General features: G+C 38.9%; 1 protein-coding gene across 21 annotated transcripts in view; it reads right to left on the bottom strand.

Annotated features, from left to right (window-relative positions):
- dab1a (DAB adaptor protein 1a) overlaps nt 1–13,420 on the bottom strand; it is a 389,113-nt gene that overhangs the window by 99,503 nt on the left and 276,190 nt on the right. For all 21 annotated transcript variants that reach the window (XM_083563327.1, XM_083563331.1, XM_083563328.1 and 18 more), the window contains one exon: nt 4,709–4,910. In XM_083563327.1, the coding sequence (XP_083419453.1) occupies nt 4,709–4,775 (67 nt within the window). In that variant the 5' untranslated portion in view covers nt 4,776–4,910. The remainder of the gene's footprint in view (nt 1–4,708; nt 4,911–13,420) is intronic.

The following is a 13,420-nucleotide window of genomic DNA, read 5'->3' as shown; positions in this document are numbered from 1 at the left end:
TTAATAAATGATGTCCATTGCCATTCTGTAATATCAGACATCATCGAGACAGAGGGCACAGTTTAACAACAATTCTGCATAAAGATTAGCTGTCATACGACCTCGCACAGCAGACATTAGAACTCAGTTTCCATATAATTACAGCCAAGAACATTTTAAATGCTACACCATAGCTAACAGGTGGCTGTGGACATTGGCAATTAAAGATTGAAGTCGCAACTTGATCCCACCAGTTTTTACTAAAGTAAATGCATTTAGAACAAACCAAAAACAAATCATGGTGCATTCTTGACATTGAGCAAGTGATTACTAAGAAAATGCTTCCTTTATAACTGATACATGCTGATAGTTAGCAAGCTAAGAAAAACACCTCCATTGTGTAGCCTTTTTCTGTTATTTCTGCAGATGTATGTCTTCTTATGTATACAGTAAATCCAAGGCTAAATACATTTAAACTTTTTGTTTCCTTTTTTTATTACAAGTTCTGGAAGCTCTGAAGCAGTAAATTTGTGCGAAAACAAAAAATTCTTTACTGACTTACAGTACAATTAAAACTTTCTTTTCGGCTTCTCCCGTTAGGGGTCGCCACAGCGGATCCTCCGCACATTTGATTTGGCACATGTTTTACGCTGGATGCCCTTCCTAACGCAACCCTCCCCAATTTATCCGGGCTTGGGACCGGCACTAAGAGTGGCCGGGGATGGTTCCCTGACCGGGAATCGAACCCGGGTCGCAGCGGTGGGAGCGCTGCATCTTAACCACTAGACCACCAGGGGACCTACTGACTTACAGTACAATTAATTACCGTAATTTCCAGGCTATAAAGCGCACCCATATATAAGCCGCACCCACTGAATTTTACAAATATTTTCATTTTTAACATAAAAAAGCCGCACCTGTCTATAAGCCGCAGGTGTCTACACTAATGTACTTTACACAGGCTTTAAAGAAAGACACGTTACACACGGTGTAACGGGTGAAATATGTTGCGCTTCCTTTAGGAGCATAGCGGTATTTTAGGAATAGCATGCCACTGCATTTTTTCAGGTATTACTGCGTGTGTTCAAGACGAGGATTATGTCCTTATTATTTTCTAATATTTTCTGAAGTTTCTTTGACTAACCCTTAACGCTTCTGCCAAGAACAATTAAAAAGCACGAGTTTTGGAAACATGTCTGTGTTTATATGATTTCTGCTGCAACTGGAGTTAGTGAGCTCTCTCTTCACCCAGACTCAACGCACTACAACGGCTTGTATCTAAGCAGTAGCTTACCAAGAAAGTCATTGTTCACTGTCTTCCTCCTTCCTTTCACAACTATTTATCTCGGGAGTTTATCTTTTGGCATCGTCGTCCATTTAAAAATCACCCGATGGAAGTTTTTCTCCCGAAGCCGTGCAGCTCAGAACACAGGTGAGGTGTGTTTTTTAGTTTCCATTCGGAAATTTCATTGGTCTAATGTTATGGGGTTCAGTTTTTTGGATTAAAGTTTGTGAAACCGGGAAAAACACAAAAAATTCATATATTAACCGCTTCCTTGTTTAAGCCGCGGGGTTCAAAACGTGGGAAAAAAGTAGCGGCTTATAGTCCGGAAAATACGGTACAACAAAAGTAAACCAGATTCTTATTTCACAGCATTATGCTCAAATCAGCTGGACACATTTCATGGAAAGAGCAGGAATACAATGTTGTATGTTCTTGACATCATCTTAAATGGCTTAGCTGTCAGGTTTATCTTGTTCAAGCATCTTCTTCAATCAGTGTTTGGAAGTGTTTGGTTGATGTACCCTGTAACTTTGACCCACAAATTCACATATGGCTCTCCAGCTGACATGTTTATCATCATAATTAAGCATGCATGTATCAGTTATGCTAGTCTCAGTGTGACCTTCAGAGTCCTGGAAACAAAATGAAGCTAACTGGAACAGTGGGTGTGCAATAAGGGACAGGTGGCTAATCAAAAGAAGGCTCGGCCACACAGCTGCTTACAGCTTTGACCAAAGCATGCCCTAGAGCCCATGTGTCAAACTCAAGGCCTGTTCGATAAACAAAAGCCTAAACAACAAACTCTGAAATAAATAATGGTGAAATGGCCCACAGTATCAATAACCAATAGAAATTACTCCAGTATATAACAGCAACAGCATACTAAATGCCCACATCCTGTATGCTCCACTGTATGTGGGGTTACATCTAACAGGGCTGAAATGCTGGTTCAAGTCAGCTCTGAACAGAGCTGTGTAAGAGCCTAAAAGTGGGTGAGAAAAAGAATTCTGCTACTAAAGTGAGGTTGTGAAAGTGTGTAATGTCACACCACCAACATAGAAACAAGGCTAAGAGACTTAACAATGCACGAAAACATGGGAACATATTTCTCAGTGCCGAGTTCCTTCAAAAACTGTGTGAAAGTGTAACTAGAAGAACTGATGTTGTTTTGTTGGCAAAGGGTGGTCACACCATTAAAATACAGTAATTCAGTAAATACTTTACTATATATAGCATATACAGCTTAATAATTACTTAATACTGTACTGTGTGAGATTAGTTTATTCCTGCTTAATGACAATACATGATATGTTAAAAAAAAAAAAAAAATAGTCTTAGGAAAATTTCAGTTTGACATCAGTGCTCTAGAGCATCATTACATCGCACTCAGACAGCGTTCAGTTCTCCGGCTCTGGCGAGACACCGAAATGTGTTTCAGTAGTCATTAGGGAATTGACCCAAAGAGCCAAATTGAAACAAACAAACAAACACACTACATTCCATTTGGAGTGTTTGTCCTCATGGGAGGACCCAGTGGGAGTTACCGGAATAAGGGCTGAGATGGCTTAAGCTCCTCCAAGCCTCAGGAACATAAAGCCACAGGAACAAGACTGTCATAGGCATACAGCTCATGATATTGTCCTCATGCCATAACCAAGACTACTTTTCAGCTCCACATGGCTGTATTACAGTCCAAACATGCAACAAGCTCATTTAATCCATGCAGGGATTAAAATGAACTTTGCAACACACCAAATGGCATGACATGCTCATTGGTAGCAAGTTACCCATATTATGATAAAGAAATATTGCAACCCCTCATGTAATATAAACATATCAATTAATTAATAAATAATCAGTTTGAATAATAAATATGTTTGGAATGACATACACGTGAGTGTTTCAAGGACACTGTGTGCACTCAAAAAAATGGATCAGTTATTTGTTTGTTTGTTTTTTAGTGTGGTTACAGTTGTAGATTTTTATTAATGAATCTTTCTGACAAGAGGTCATGTATGTATGGTTTAAACATTTGTTTTTAATATGCTAATGAAAGACGACAAATTGTGCCAAATTCGTAAACGTGGCTTACCAATCAAACCTTCACAAACAGAGTCTTATTTTTATTTTTACCTGGGATAGCATATGACCTGTCCACCTATCAGCTTCTTAACCTTTCTGCTTTTCATGCTATTTTGAACTCTCTGCTTTTTTATGACCAGAAATTGTCACATATCAGTTCACAGTTCAAACTATTCAAAGATAAGGTTTATTATTAAGATACCTACATTGTTATATAATTTAGTTAATAGAGCCATAATACCACAACTTATTTGTTGTGTTATTAGGAATTTGATTATCTAACCTAGTGTCATGTCTCACTGGATGAACTTTAATAAGAGTTAGTTAGAAATAGCAATTTCCACTTTTAGGTAAAAATAGAATAAAAACTTTCTTTCGGCTTCTCCCGTTAGGGGTCGCCACAGCAGATCATCCGCATGTTTGATTTGGCACGTTTTTATGCTGGATGTCCTTCCTAACGCAACCCTCCCCAATTTATCCAGGCTTGGGACCAGCACTGAAAGTGGCTGGGGGTGTTTCCCTGACCGGGGATCGAATCCGGGCCGCAGCGGTGAGAGCGCCGCACCCTAACCACTAGACCACCAGGGAACCTATGTAAAAAATAGAATAACAAATAAATATAGATTGTATGGCTATACATTCATATACCTTATCAGAGATTTTCCCCCCTATTTAACCCTGTTTTATAAATAGCAGTTTGTGCATTTTTATTTTGATCTGTATCATATCCCACCCCTGTTCTGTGAATCGTGGCTTCTGTTATTAAATCACAAAGATTGTTTTCTCAGTGTGTGTAAGCAATCCTTAGTCTCAAGTTTAAATTAATTTTGGTTCTTGTTTCATGTTTGTTTTGCCCTAGTCTTTTTGTTTAATTTTCACCTGACATATTGTCTGTTTTTCTGGATTTCGATTTGGACTTATCACCCAGATATATTGCCCTGTAATAACCCTTTGTCAATGGTATTTGCATGTGACCATATCCTTCATTACATGTCTTACCCCTGCTGGTCACTGGACACAAACTTAAGAACCAATGAACTACACAATATTTAAAAACAGAAGCACATTTACTATAGTTCATATATTATTAAATTGAATTCCAGCTTGTGTTTTCCCATGATTTTTAAATGAGAGTGTGTATGATGGTCCTGCGGTTTAACCTTGCTGAAAGACACTCGTTAACAACCACTATTAGCATGCCTGCACCTGAATCTCACATGTCTAAAAAAGAAATAAAAAATAAGCGTGTCATTGTTAGCTTGTTCTCTGACTGTTTGTGTGATGAATATTGTTCATCTAGTGCATTTACACATATGAAGAGTGTCCTTGTGTACACCTGCTGTATTTCTGCCAGCTTCCTACCTCTCCTCTTGGAATCCTTTTTGACGCTGGGTCTGGCAGCAGGCTGGAGTTCGGCCTCTGTTGACATATTAAGTGGTTATTCCTGTACAGTGCGGCTGGGTGCCTGTGGCTGGCTCATCCAGAGGGGCTTCCCCACTGCCTCACGCTCACTCGGCCGCTGCCTCTAGCCTCGACGCTGCATCTCGAGCTCTCCCTGCAGTGGCTAAATACACAACACATGAAAACAGTTGAAGGACCTCGAATCTCTAGGAAATGTCATTGCAATTTTTATTTATGTGTATCCCTTGGAATATGTTAAAATAATATGGAATGTAAGCTTGTCATTTAGAATGGCTTAAACCTTAACCATAACACCAATGACTTTTAGACTATTAGATCAGGACCACAAATGTGATTAAATGTAATGTTCTGGCTGATTGAAAAGTAAAAAATTGAGAAAATAAGAAAACTCTAAGCATGCAGGGACATTGTCCAGAAACAGGGTTTGGAACATATGGTGTAGGCCCATATTCATACAGATCTTTGCACAAAGACTGAAATGCACCAGACTATGTAATATTGTTTTGCTACATGCTTATTTCTCGAATGTAGCTCCAAGACAAGCTCTTTCAGACACACAACCACTCCCACCCCTATGCCCTTACTCCTACACAAATTCAGCCAACTCCTTGTACCATTTGGGCAGCAGGCATTACCTTTCATGTGCTAATTGGTCTCACTGGCATGGTGGCATTTCTGTAAAATGGCAGATCAAAAGATCTTCTACACACCAAGCATGCTATGAGGAAAGCTTCCAGACCAGCGTATAGAAGGCAGCCTGCCTTGATGAACAAAAGAGCTACCCATTCTCCAAGCAGTTCCAAGAAGACACATTTGCCGAATTTTTAAGCAGGTATTTATTTGTGTTCAGTTTTATTTGCAATAATGTTGAGCATTTCTGGAAATGATCCAGATAATTAGTTGGAGGCAAGACTTGACAAAAGAAAAAAGGTTTTCTTTTTTTATTTATCTCTTTTTGTTTTAAAAAAGTTAAATCCCAAACACAATATAGCGGGGAGCTGCGACAAAAAGTCCTCACAAATCCCAGACAGCATACTAAGATTTAGAGCGCCTTCCAGCAGTTTTGGAGAAGTGTTGCTGTGTAAGCCGTAGCAGAGAGGATTTACACAGCCATTTCATAGCCAGAGCTGGAACCTGGAGCCCTGAGACGGAGCCGCTGCCTGGCCATGTGCCTTTCATTGTGTGGAAAGCATTTAATTCCAAATGGAGAGAGCGTGTAGCCGAGCACCAGGGAATCACACAGCACTCTTTATCGGCGAGAAACATACAGAGAGCCTGCAAGTCCGTCCAATTACTACCATTATCTCTGAGAGAGACAAACACACAAAGCGACAGAGAGGTTGAGGTGACAGAGAGAGAGAGAGAGAGAGAGAGAGAGAGAGAGAGAGAGAGAGAGAGAGAGAGAGAGAGAGAGGGACAGAGAGGTTACTTACAAATGTGCTTTTTATGTCTTTTAGTGTCTCTCTGTTGGATTCTCCTGGTTTTTGGTTGTGAGTCATAATAAGTAATCAAGTTATAGACTTGAACTAGACGTTTTTGTGCTTGGTCTTGCCAAAAAAAAAAAAAAGATGTTTCACTTTTATTCTCAGAACAAAACAGTGACTTTGGTCTGAATCCTTAGATTTTTTTTGCTGAACAGAGAGTTTTAATACGTGCAGCTGGACACCAGAGCACAGGAGTCCACTGAACACCAAAACCCGTGGTTCTTGGTTTTTTAGTTACCCTCAGTAAACTCTGTCAGTCATTTGAGCCATTCAAGGATAAAATGTAAGCACATTTTTAAGTCCGGGATTTCCTCTCAATAATAATGGTCTGGGGTCCGCTTCTTAGTTTGCTATTGTGTACAATGCACTGTGTCATGTATCAAAAATTCTCTGTTTGTCACCAAGTGTTGGTACCATCTATTTATCCATCCAATGTGGGAAGGATAATTAACTCCATACATGTCTTTGAATTAGGAGAAGAAACTAGAATACCCACATGAAACCACAAAGCACAGGAAGAACATGCAAACTCCAAACACAGGGAATAAACCCTCAACCCTGGTAGTGCACAAGAAGAGTGATTTTTGGTACTATAGGAAACCACAGTAGTGTGTGTGTGTGTGTGTGTGTGTGTGTGTGTGTGGTCATAAATTGCTCAATCAAACTTCAATTTTTCAATGTTAACACATGGGTGTTGGATCATTAGAACAACTCCTACTCATCTGTGAATAAAATGTACTCATGATATTTACAAATCCCAATAGTAGAAGTAAGGTTGATGTAATATCTTTGTAATGGAAATATAATTGCTTAAACAGTTTTCTGTCATTGCTCTTTTTTTTTATTAATCTATTCCTTTTGCTGTTGTTTAAATTCAGTGTGGGGAAAAAAAGGCACTTTTTGTAATTAAAAAAAATTTTGAAAAGAATGTAGGCTTGGTGTTAAAAACACCCACTTGGACATCACACACACACACACACACACACACACACACACACACACATATATCAGACATTCAGCCATACTATTTTCTCCTGATGCAAGAAAAAAACTATTTTGAAAATCTAGGCTAAGGTTCCCTCTGGGACATGCCACATATTCTGAGACAGAGCAAAGAGAGCAGAAGTGTCTGGCTTTACACTGTCTGAGACATTGGTGACTAATGCCACCTCCATTGCTGCAAAACAAAAAGCAAAATCACTTTTGCTGTTTTCCTGTCTTGACGCATTTTAAGAACTTGACCGGCGCTCCGAACAAAAACGGTACACAGTATCTGATGTGTGACAGGAGATATTATGCTGTTGTCACAACGATGCTGTTCAGCTGCAGATATCTCTTAAGGTCATATGTTTTCCTGTTACCAGCCTGAATATAGCATACATGCAACAATCTTAATTTGTCAAGATGGCTTTATTACTTCAAAATTCAAAGATCTCTGGAACTATGAGGATGGATTTGGACTGTAATTAATATAAACAGTCTAATACAATTGCTTGAACATTTCTGCATTTAAGTCCACATCAATAAACTGCACTCAAAAATTATAAAACTGTAATGAACTGTAACTGTGCCACCCAGATGAGGATGGGTTCCGTTTTGGATCTGGTTTGTCTCAGGGTTTCTTCCTCATTCCATCTCCGGGAGTTTTTCCTTGCCACTGTCACCACTGGGTCGCTCATTAGGGATAAACTTATAGGCATTAACATATAAATTTAAATTATATACTGTCTTTGTCTCTGTAAATCTGCTTTGGGAAAATGTCTATTGTTAAACGCACTATACAAATAAAAACTGAACAAATCTAATATTGAATGAATGCATTTGTGTGGTTAGTATATATATATATATATATATATATATATATATATATATATATATATATATATATATATATATATATATATTATATATTTCCTGTCCTGATACTAAAAGGAATGCTTTTCTTGTGTACAGCAGTCAGAGGAAGCGAGCCTAATTTAATCATCTATTTCCACAGTAATTACAATATTAATAAATTAGCATTTTGCCTAAGAAACACAAACGCAAGCAGAGCACACCATGCAGTAGATACAGTAATTAACCCTGTCACTTTGGTTAAACAGTTAAAGAAAAGCATGGCTTCTGTGTTACGAACACAAACCACGTGTCATGACTGCATTTAGAAAAAGAGAGTGAGGGGGCTGAGGAGGCTAATAACTAATGATTAAAATATAGATAAACAAAATCCATAATTGGGCTGCAACCTTATAACTGACAGTATGCTAGAAACATAAAAGAAATCCTGGGCCTAACACATGCTCTGAAATATAAACTTTTTTGGAGTCCCAACCATTCAATTTGTATGTGCTTTTAAACATTCCATTCCACATTTAGACCACATTTATATTTGTAAAATATTATATATAGTTATATAATTATAATAAAATCCACTCTTCTGGGAAAATGTTCCATTGATTTTGGAGTAGGGTTGTGAAAATTTGTCCTTATTCACCCATAAGGGCTCTAGTAAAGTCAGGTACTGATGTAAGTTGAGGAGGTGAGGTGTTTAACGTTGAAGTCAGAATTATATAGCAGGCTACTAAAGATCTTCCTCTCCTACCCATGCAAACCATCTCTTCATGGAGCATTGCTTTGTGCGCAGGGACAGTGTCATGCTAGATTTGCTAGGTTTGGGTCTCCTAGCTCATATACAAAACTTTGTGGTAACAATTTCAGGAAGAAACACATATGGCTCTTAAAAGTTAATGCCTTAACCTAAAAATAGCATGTTCTCAGATAACTCGACTTTCAATTTGATACTGATTGAAGCTCTATAAAAAGAGCTGACAATCACAATGCTTAATTTTTACAAAAATAATTGTCTGTGACAAAAATTAAGGAGGAAGAGAAGCAAACAGTGGAGGGTTGGGAAGGAAAAAAGGAAGAGCAGGATGAAAGAAAGCAGGCATTAAATTGGATGGATGTGAGTCAGAGGCTGCCAGTAAACACACTTAATCCCCATAAATCACCCAGCACCAACAGGCAGACGGTGCCAGAGGCACTGGGCACTGCGGCCAGCTGTTTGAGCCTGTGTTGATGCTCACTCCATTGCCTGTGTCTCAGGCTGGGGTACTCTGCTAAACCGCTTGCATCTTCACACTAGCTCCAAGAGCCTGCTTCAAGAAGAGATGATGCAATTTAATGCAACGTTTAAGACTATGTATTTAGCGTTTCAAGCACTTTCATACACATGCTTCAAACCTAAGACACGCTGATGCTCTTGATCAGGATAGCTGTTTTTTTCTTAAACAGGATATCCATTCTCTCATAGTATTAGGAACGATATTTACCAAAACACACAAAATCTCTATCACTGAATAACAAGACATGGCAGGCATTCTTCTCTTTCACCTCACAATTTGCACTCCTGTTTTCACTATGCTGATTTATGCATGTGCATTAAATATAGTGGCCATGTTTAAGGGACATGTGAAAAACATGTATGTAAAGTTTAAGTTAAGGTTTTGTAGTTTTTAAATACAGCATGTATCATTAGAATCAGAATCCTTTATTGATCCCCTAGGGACATTGTTGGGTTGCAGTGGCTTGTAAAATGAAAGTAAAGAGGAAAAGAAAAAATAACATTTTAAGAAATAGACATATTGTTATATTTTAAGTGAATTGAAATGTGCAGCAGCAAACTTGCAGCTGCAAAACTCAGACTACAATGACAGTTACACAGGTTATTGCACAACACTTATTTAACTATTATTGCACTGAAATTAAGGCATATAATTTCCTAAGATATGTACTCAGTGTAGAAAAACCTTCATGCAATTATCGAATCCTAAAAGTTCATAAAGTCATGCAGATGCAGGTCAAGAGCAGTACATTTTTACATAAAAAATCAGATTGGGGTTCTGATTGTGACAACATAATGGTACAAAAAACAGCAATAACGACCACAACTACAGCAACAACAAAACAACATCAATTTTGTAAAAGTTCTGCATTTAGAAAAATCTTGTTGTTGAGAGAGATAAGAGGAGCATGGGGAGATTCTAACTGACATAAAGGATTTATTAACTCAAACAGTCAGCATGGTGAGAAGAAATGCATCTCAGACATTTAGATGCTTGGATGAGCTACAACTACAAACCATTCCACATTAGGCCTCAGTTTAGTCACTCACACAGGCTGAGCTGAACTAAAAGGACTCAACTAAGAAATGTAGAGAATTTCTACTCTCCCACCTCTGATGAGCTTTCATGTTCGTTTTTCGCCTGCATGTGTGAGTACATGTGATTATGAAAGAGCACCTTAATACAGTACAATCTGCTATTTGGGTCACGATTCTTCTCAGTCTGCTCCAATTTGCTCATATCTTCCCCATCAACGATTGTCTCTTCTCATTTAGGTCGGCACTAATAAACTCGAAAGCCTACTTAACCCATTAATCTGAATAAAAAAATAGAAAATGAGAGCAGGGTGATAGCTCGAACGTGGAAAAGAAAGAGACAGCTAAGATGGCAGATGATAATGAAACAACAGAAAAAAAGGAGAAGAAACAGAAAGAAGGCTTTGGTGTTTGGAGTTTGTCCTACTTAAACATGAATTTGTTCCCATTTTCCCCCTCTCTCTCTCTCTCTTACTCTCTCTCTCTCTTTCTTTCTATCTCTGAGCAATATCTCTCATTTTTGTTTGTGCTTTGTGTCTGTCAACTGGCTGACTAGATTATCTCTTCTACACTTTTGAGCAGCATGAGTCCTAAATAATGATGATATGTGTTTTTATCCCCATACAGAAATTCTTGCAGTAGAATTACACTGGTCTCAAAGGTGCATCTATGATGCATGAGGGTGTCCAAAAGGCTTATGCACTTCTAATGATGCTGTTGCCTCTAGACATTTCATTATGTAACAAAACACCTCGGATTTGTACAGGCCATTGCAGTAATAAATGAGCTGAGCTGCACTGCGTGTGTGTGTATGTGTGTGTGTCCAAGGCCTTATTTAAGTAAACACATTCTTATAGACATATAGGATCTGTGTGTGTGTGTGTGTGTGTGTGTGTGTGTGTGTGTGTGTGTGTGTGTGTGTGTGTGTGTGTGTGTGTGTGTGTGTGTTGATTCTTTTTGTGTATCTGAAGGCACAATTTCTTATTTCTAGGCACAAACCAATGCATGCAAGCGACATTCCCACTATAGACACAATTTCCCATGATACTCTGAGAAGGACCGGTGGGAAATTAGTGCAAATTCAATCTTGTTGTTCAAGTTTGCACATGGACTGTTACTTTGGGTTCCCTGCCTTTAAATTTCTTGTGTTTTCTCTACCCATTACATGCCGTCTCCTTTCTCATATTTTTACACGTCACATTTCGGTTCCTCTCATACACACATCTGTCTCTTTCCTTTGCATTTTTTAAAACCTTTTAATGGGTCAGTGGCATAATAACACAGAGGATATCTTTCTGGCAGGTAAACAATTCAAACATTTGGCCCAATCCGGTGTGACCTTGTCTGAGAGAAATGTGTATCTGTGTGTGAGGGTCAGCAGTGAGTGATAGGGGAGAAATGCTAATTTGGGGTGACTGTTTAGGGGGCACACAGGGGCTTGGCATGGCTTGATGGGGATATGTGAGTGTCTGGCACCTGTTACAGCGTCCCAATGCTCCAGATGTCACTGTCAAAGCTTATGCTATCGGCTATCTTAAACAGGAATACAACCACTGGGGAACATTTTGAAGAGCATGGAAATTACGCTACTGTACAAAAAGTATAAGCAGTTTTTTTTTTATTGCTGGTGGCAGACAGATGTAACACATTGTCCAATTCTGCAATACTCTAACAAGAAAAAAATTTAATGAAACTGGTATTCAACTTAGACACTGGGTAGGTGTTGACATGAACAAACCTTGATAGGTCGTATGACTAAAGAGTGTTTTTTTAAGTTCAGAGAATAAATACAAGTCATTGGATTTACAAGTCAACGTTTGAATTAGAATTATAATTTACATCTATTAGCTTTTTCATTAATACTAAACACACACAACTCTACATGTCCTGAGCTATTCTGTTATTCAATCTTGTTGTGACCTTCGCTTGGTGTAAAAAGGTCCACTGTTGGAGCAATCATTAGATAATGGAAGAAGCTAAACATGACTGTCAATCTCCCTCGGACTGAGACTCCATGCAAGATCTCACCTCGTGGGGTCTCAATGATCCTAAGGAAGGTGAGAAATCAGCCCAGAACTACACGGGAGGAGCTGGTCAATGACCTGAAAAGAGCTGGGACCTCCGTTTCCAAGGTTACTTTTGTTAATACACTAAGACGTCATGGTTTGAAATCATGCATGGCATGGAAGGTTCCCATGCTTAAACCAGCACATGTCCAGGCACGTCTTAAGTTTGCCAATGACCATTTGGATGATCCAGAGGAGTCATGGGAGAAAGTCATGTGTTCAGATGAGACCAAAATAGAACTTTTGGGTCATAATTCCACTAAACGTGTTTGGAGGAAGAAGAATGAACCCAAGAACACCATCCCTTCTGTGAAGCATAGGGGTGGTAGCATCATGCTTTGGGGGTGTTTTTCTGCACATGGGACAGGGCGACTGCACTGTATTAAGGAGAGGATGATTGGGGCCATGTATTGCGAGATTTCGGGGAACAACTTCCTTCACACAGCCAGGATAACCAAGGAGTGGCTCTGTAAGAAGCATATCAAGGTTCTGGCATGGCCTAGCCAGTCTCCAGACCTAAACCCAATAGAGAATCTTTGGAGGGAGCTCAAACTCCGTGTTTCTCAGCGACAGGCCAGAAACCTGACTGATCTAGAGAAGATCTGTGTGGAGGAGTGGGTCAAAATCCCTCCTGCAGTGTGTGCAAACCTGGTGAAATACTACAGGAAACGTTTGACCTCTGTAATTGCAAACAGGCTACTGTACCAAATATTAACATTGACTTTCTTAGGTGTTCAAATACTTATTTGCAGCTGTATCATACAAATAAATAGTTTAAAAATCATACATTGTGATTTCTGGATTATTTTTTTTTTTAGATTATGTCTCTCACAGTGGACATGCACCTACGATGACAATTTCAGACCCCTCCATGATTTCTAAGTGGGAGAACTTGCAAAATAGCAGGGTGTTCAAATACTTATTTTCCTCACTGTATATGCCAGTT

The sequence above is a fragment of the Silurus aristotelis genome (genome assembly GCF_946808225.1).
Source record: "Silurus aristotelis genome assembly, chromosome: 15".
Lineage (NCBI taxonomy): Eukaryota > Metazoa > Chordata > Actinopteri > Siluriformes > Siluridae > Silurus > Silurus aristotelis.
The sequence above is the reverse complement of the archived record's forward strand: the minus strand, read 5'-3'. Positions and strand labels throughout refer to the sequence as shown.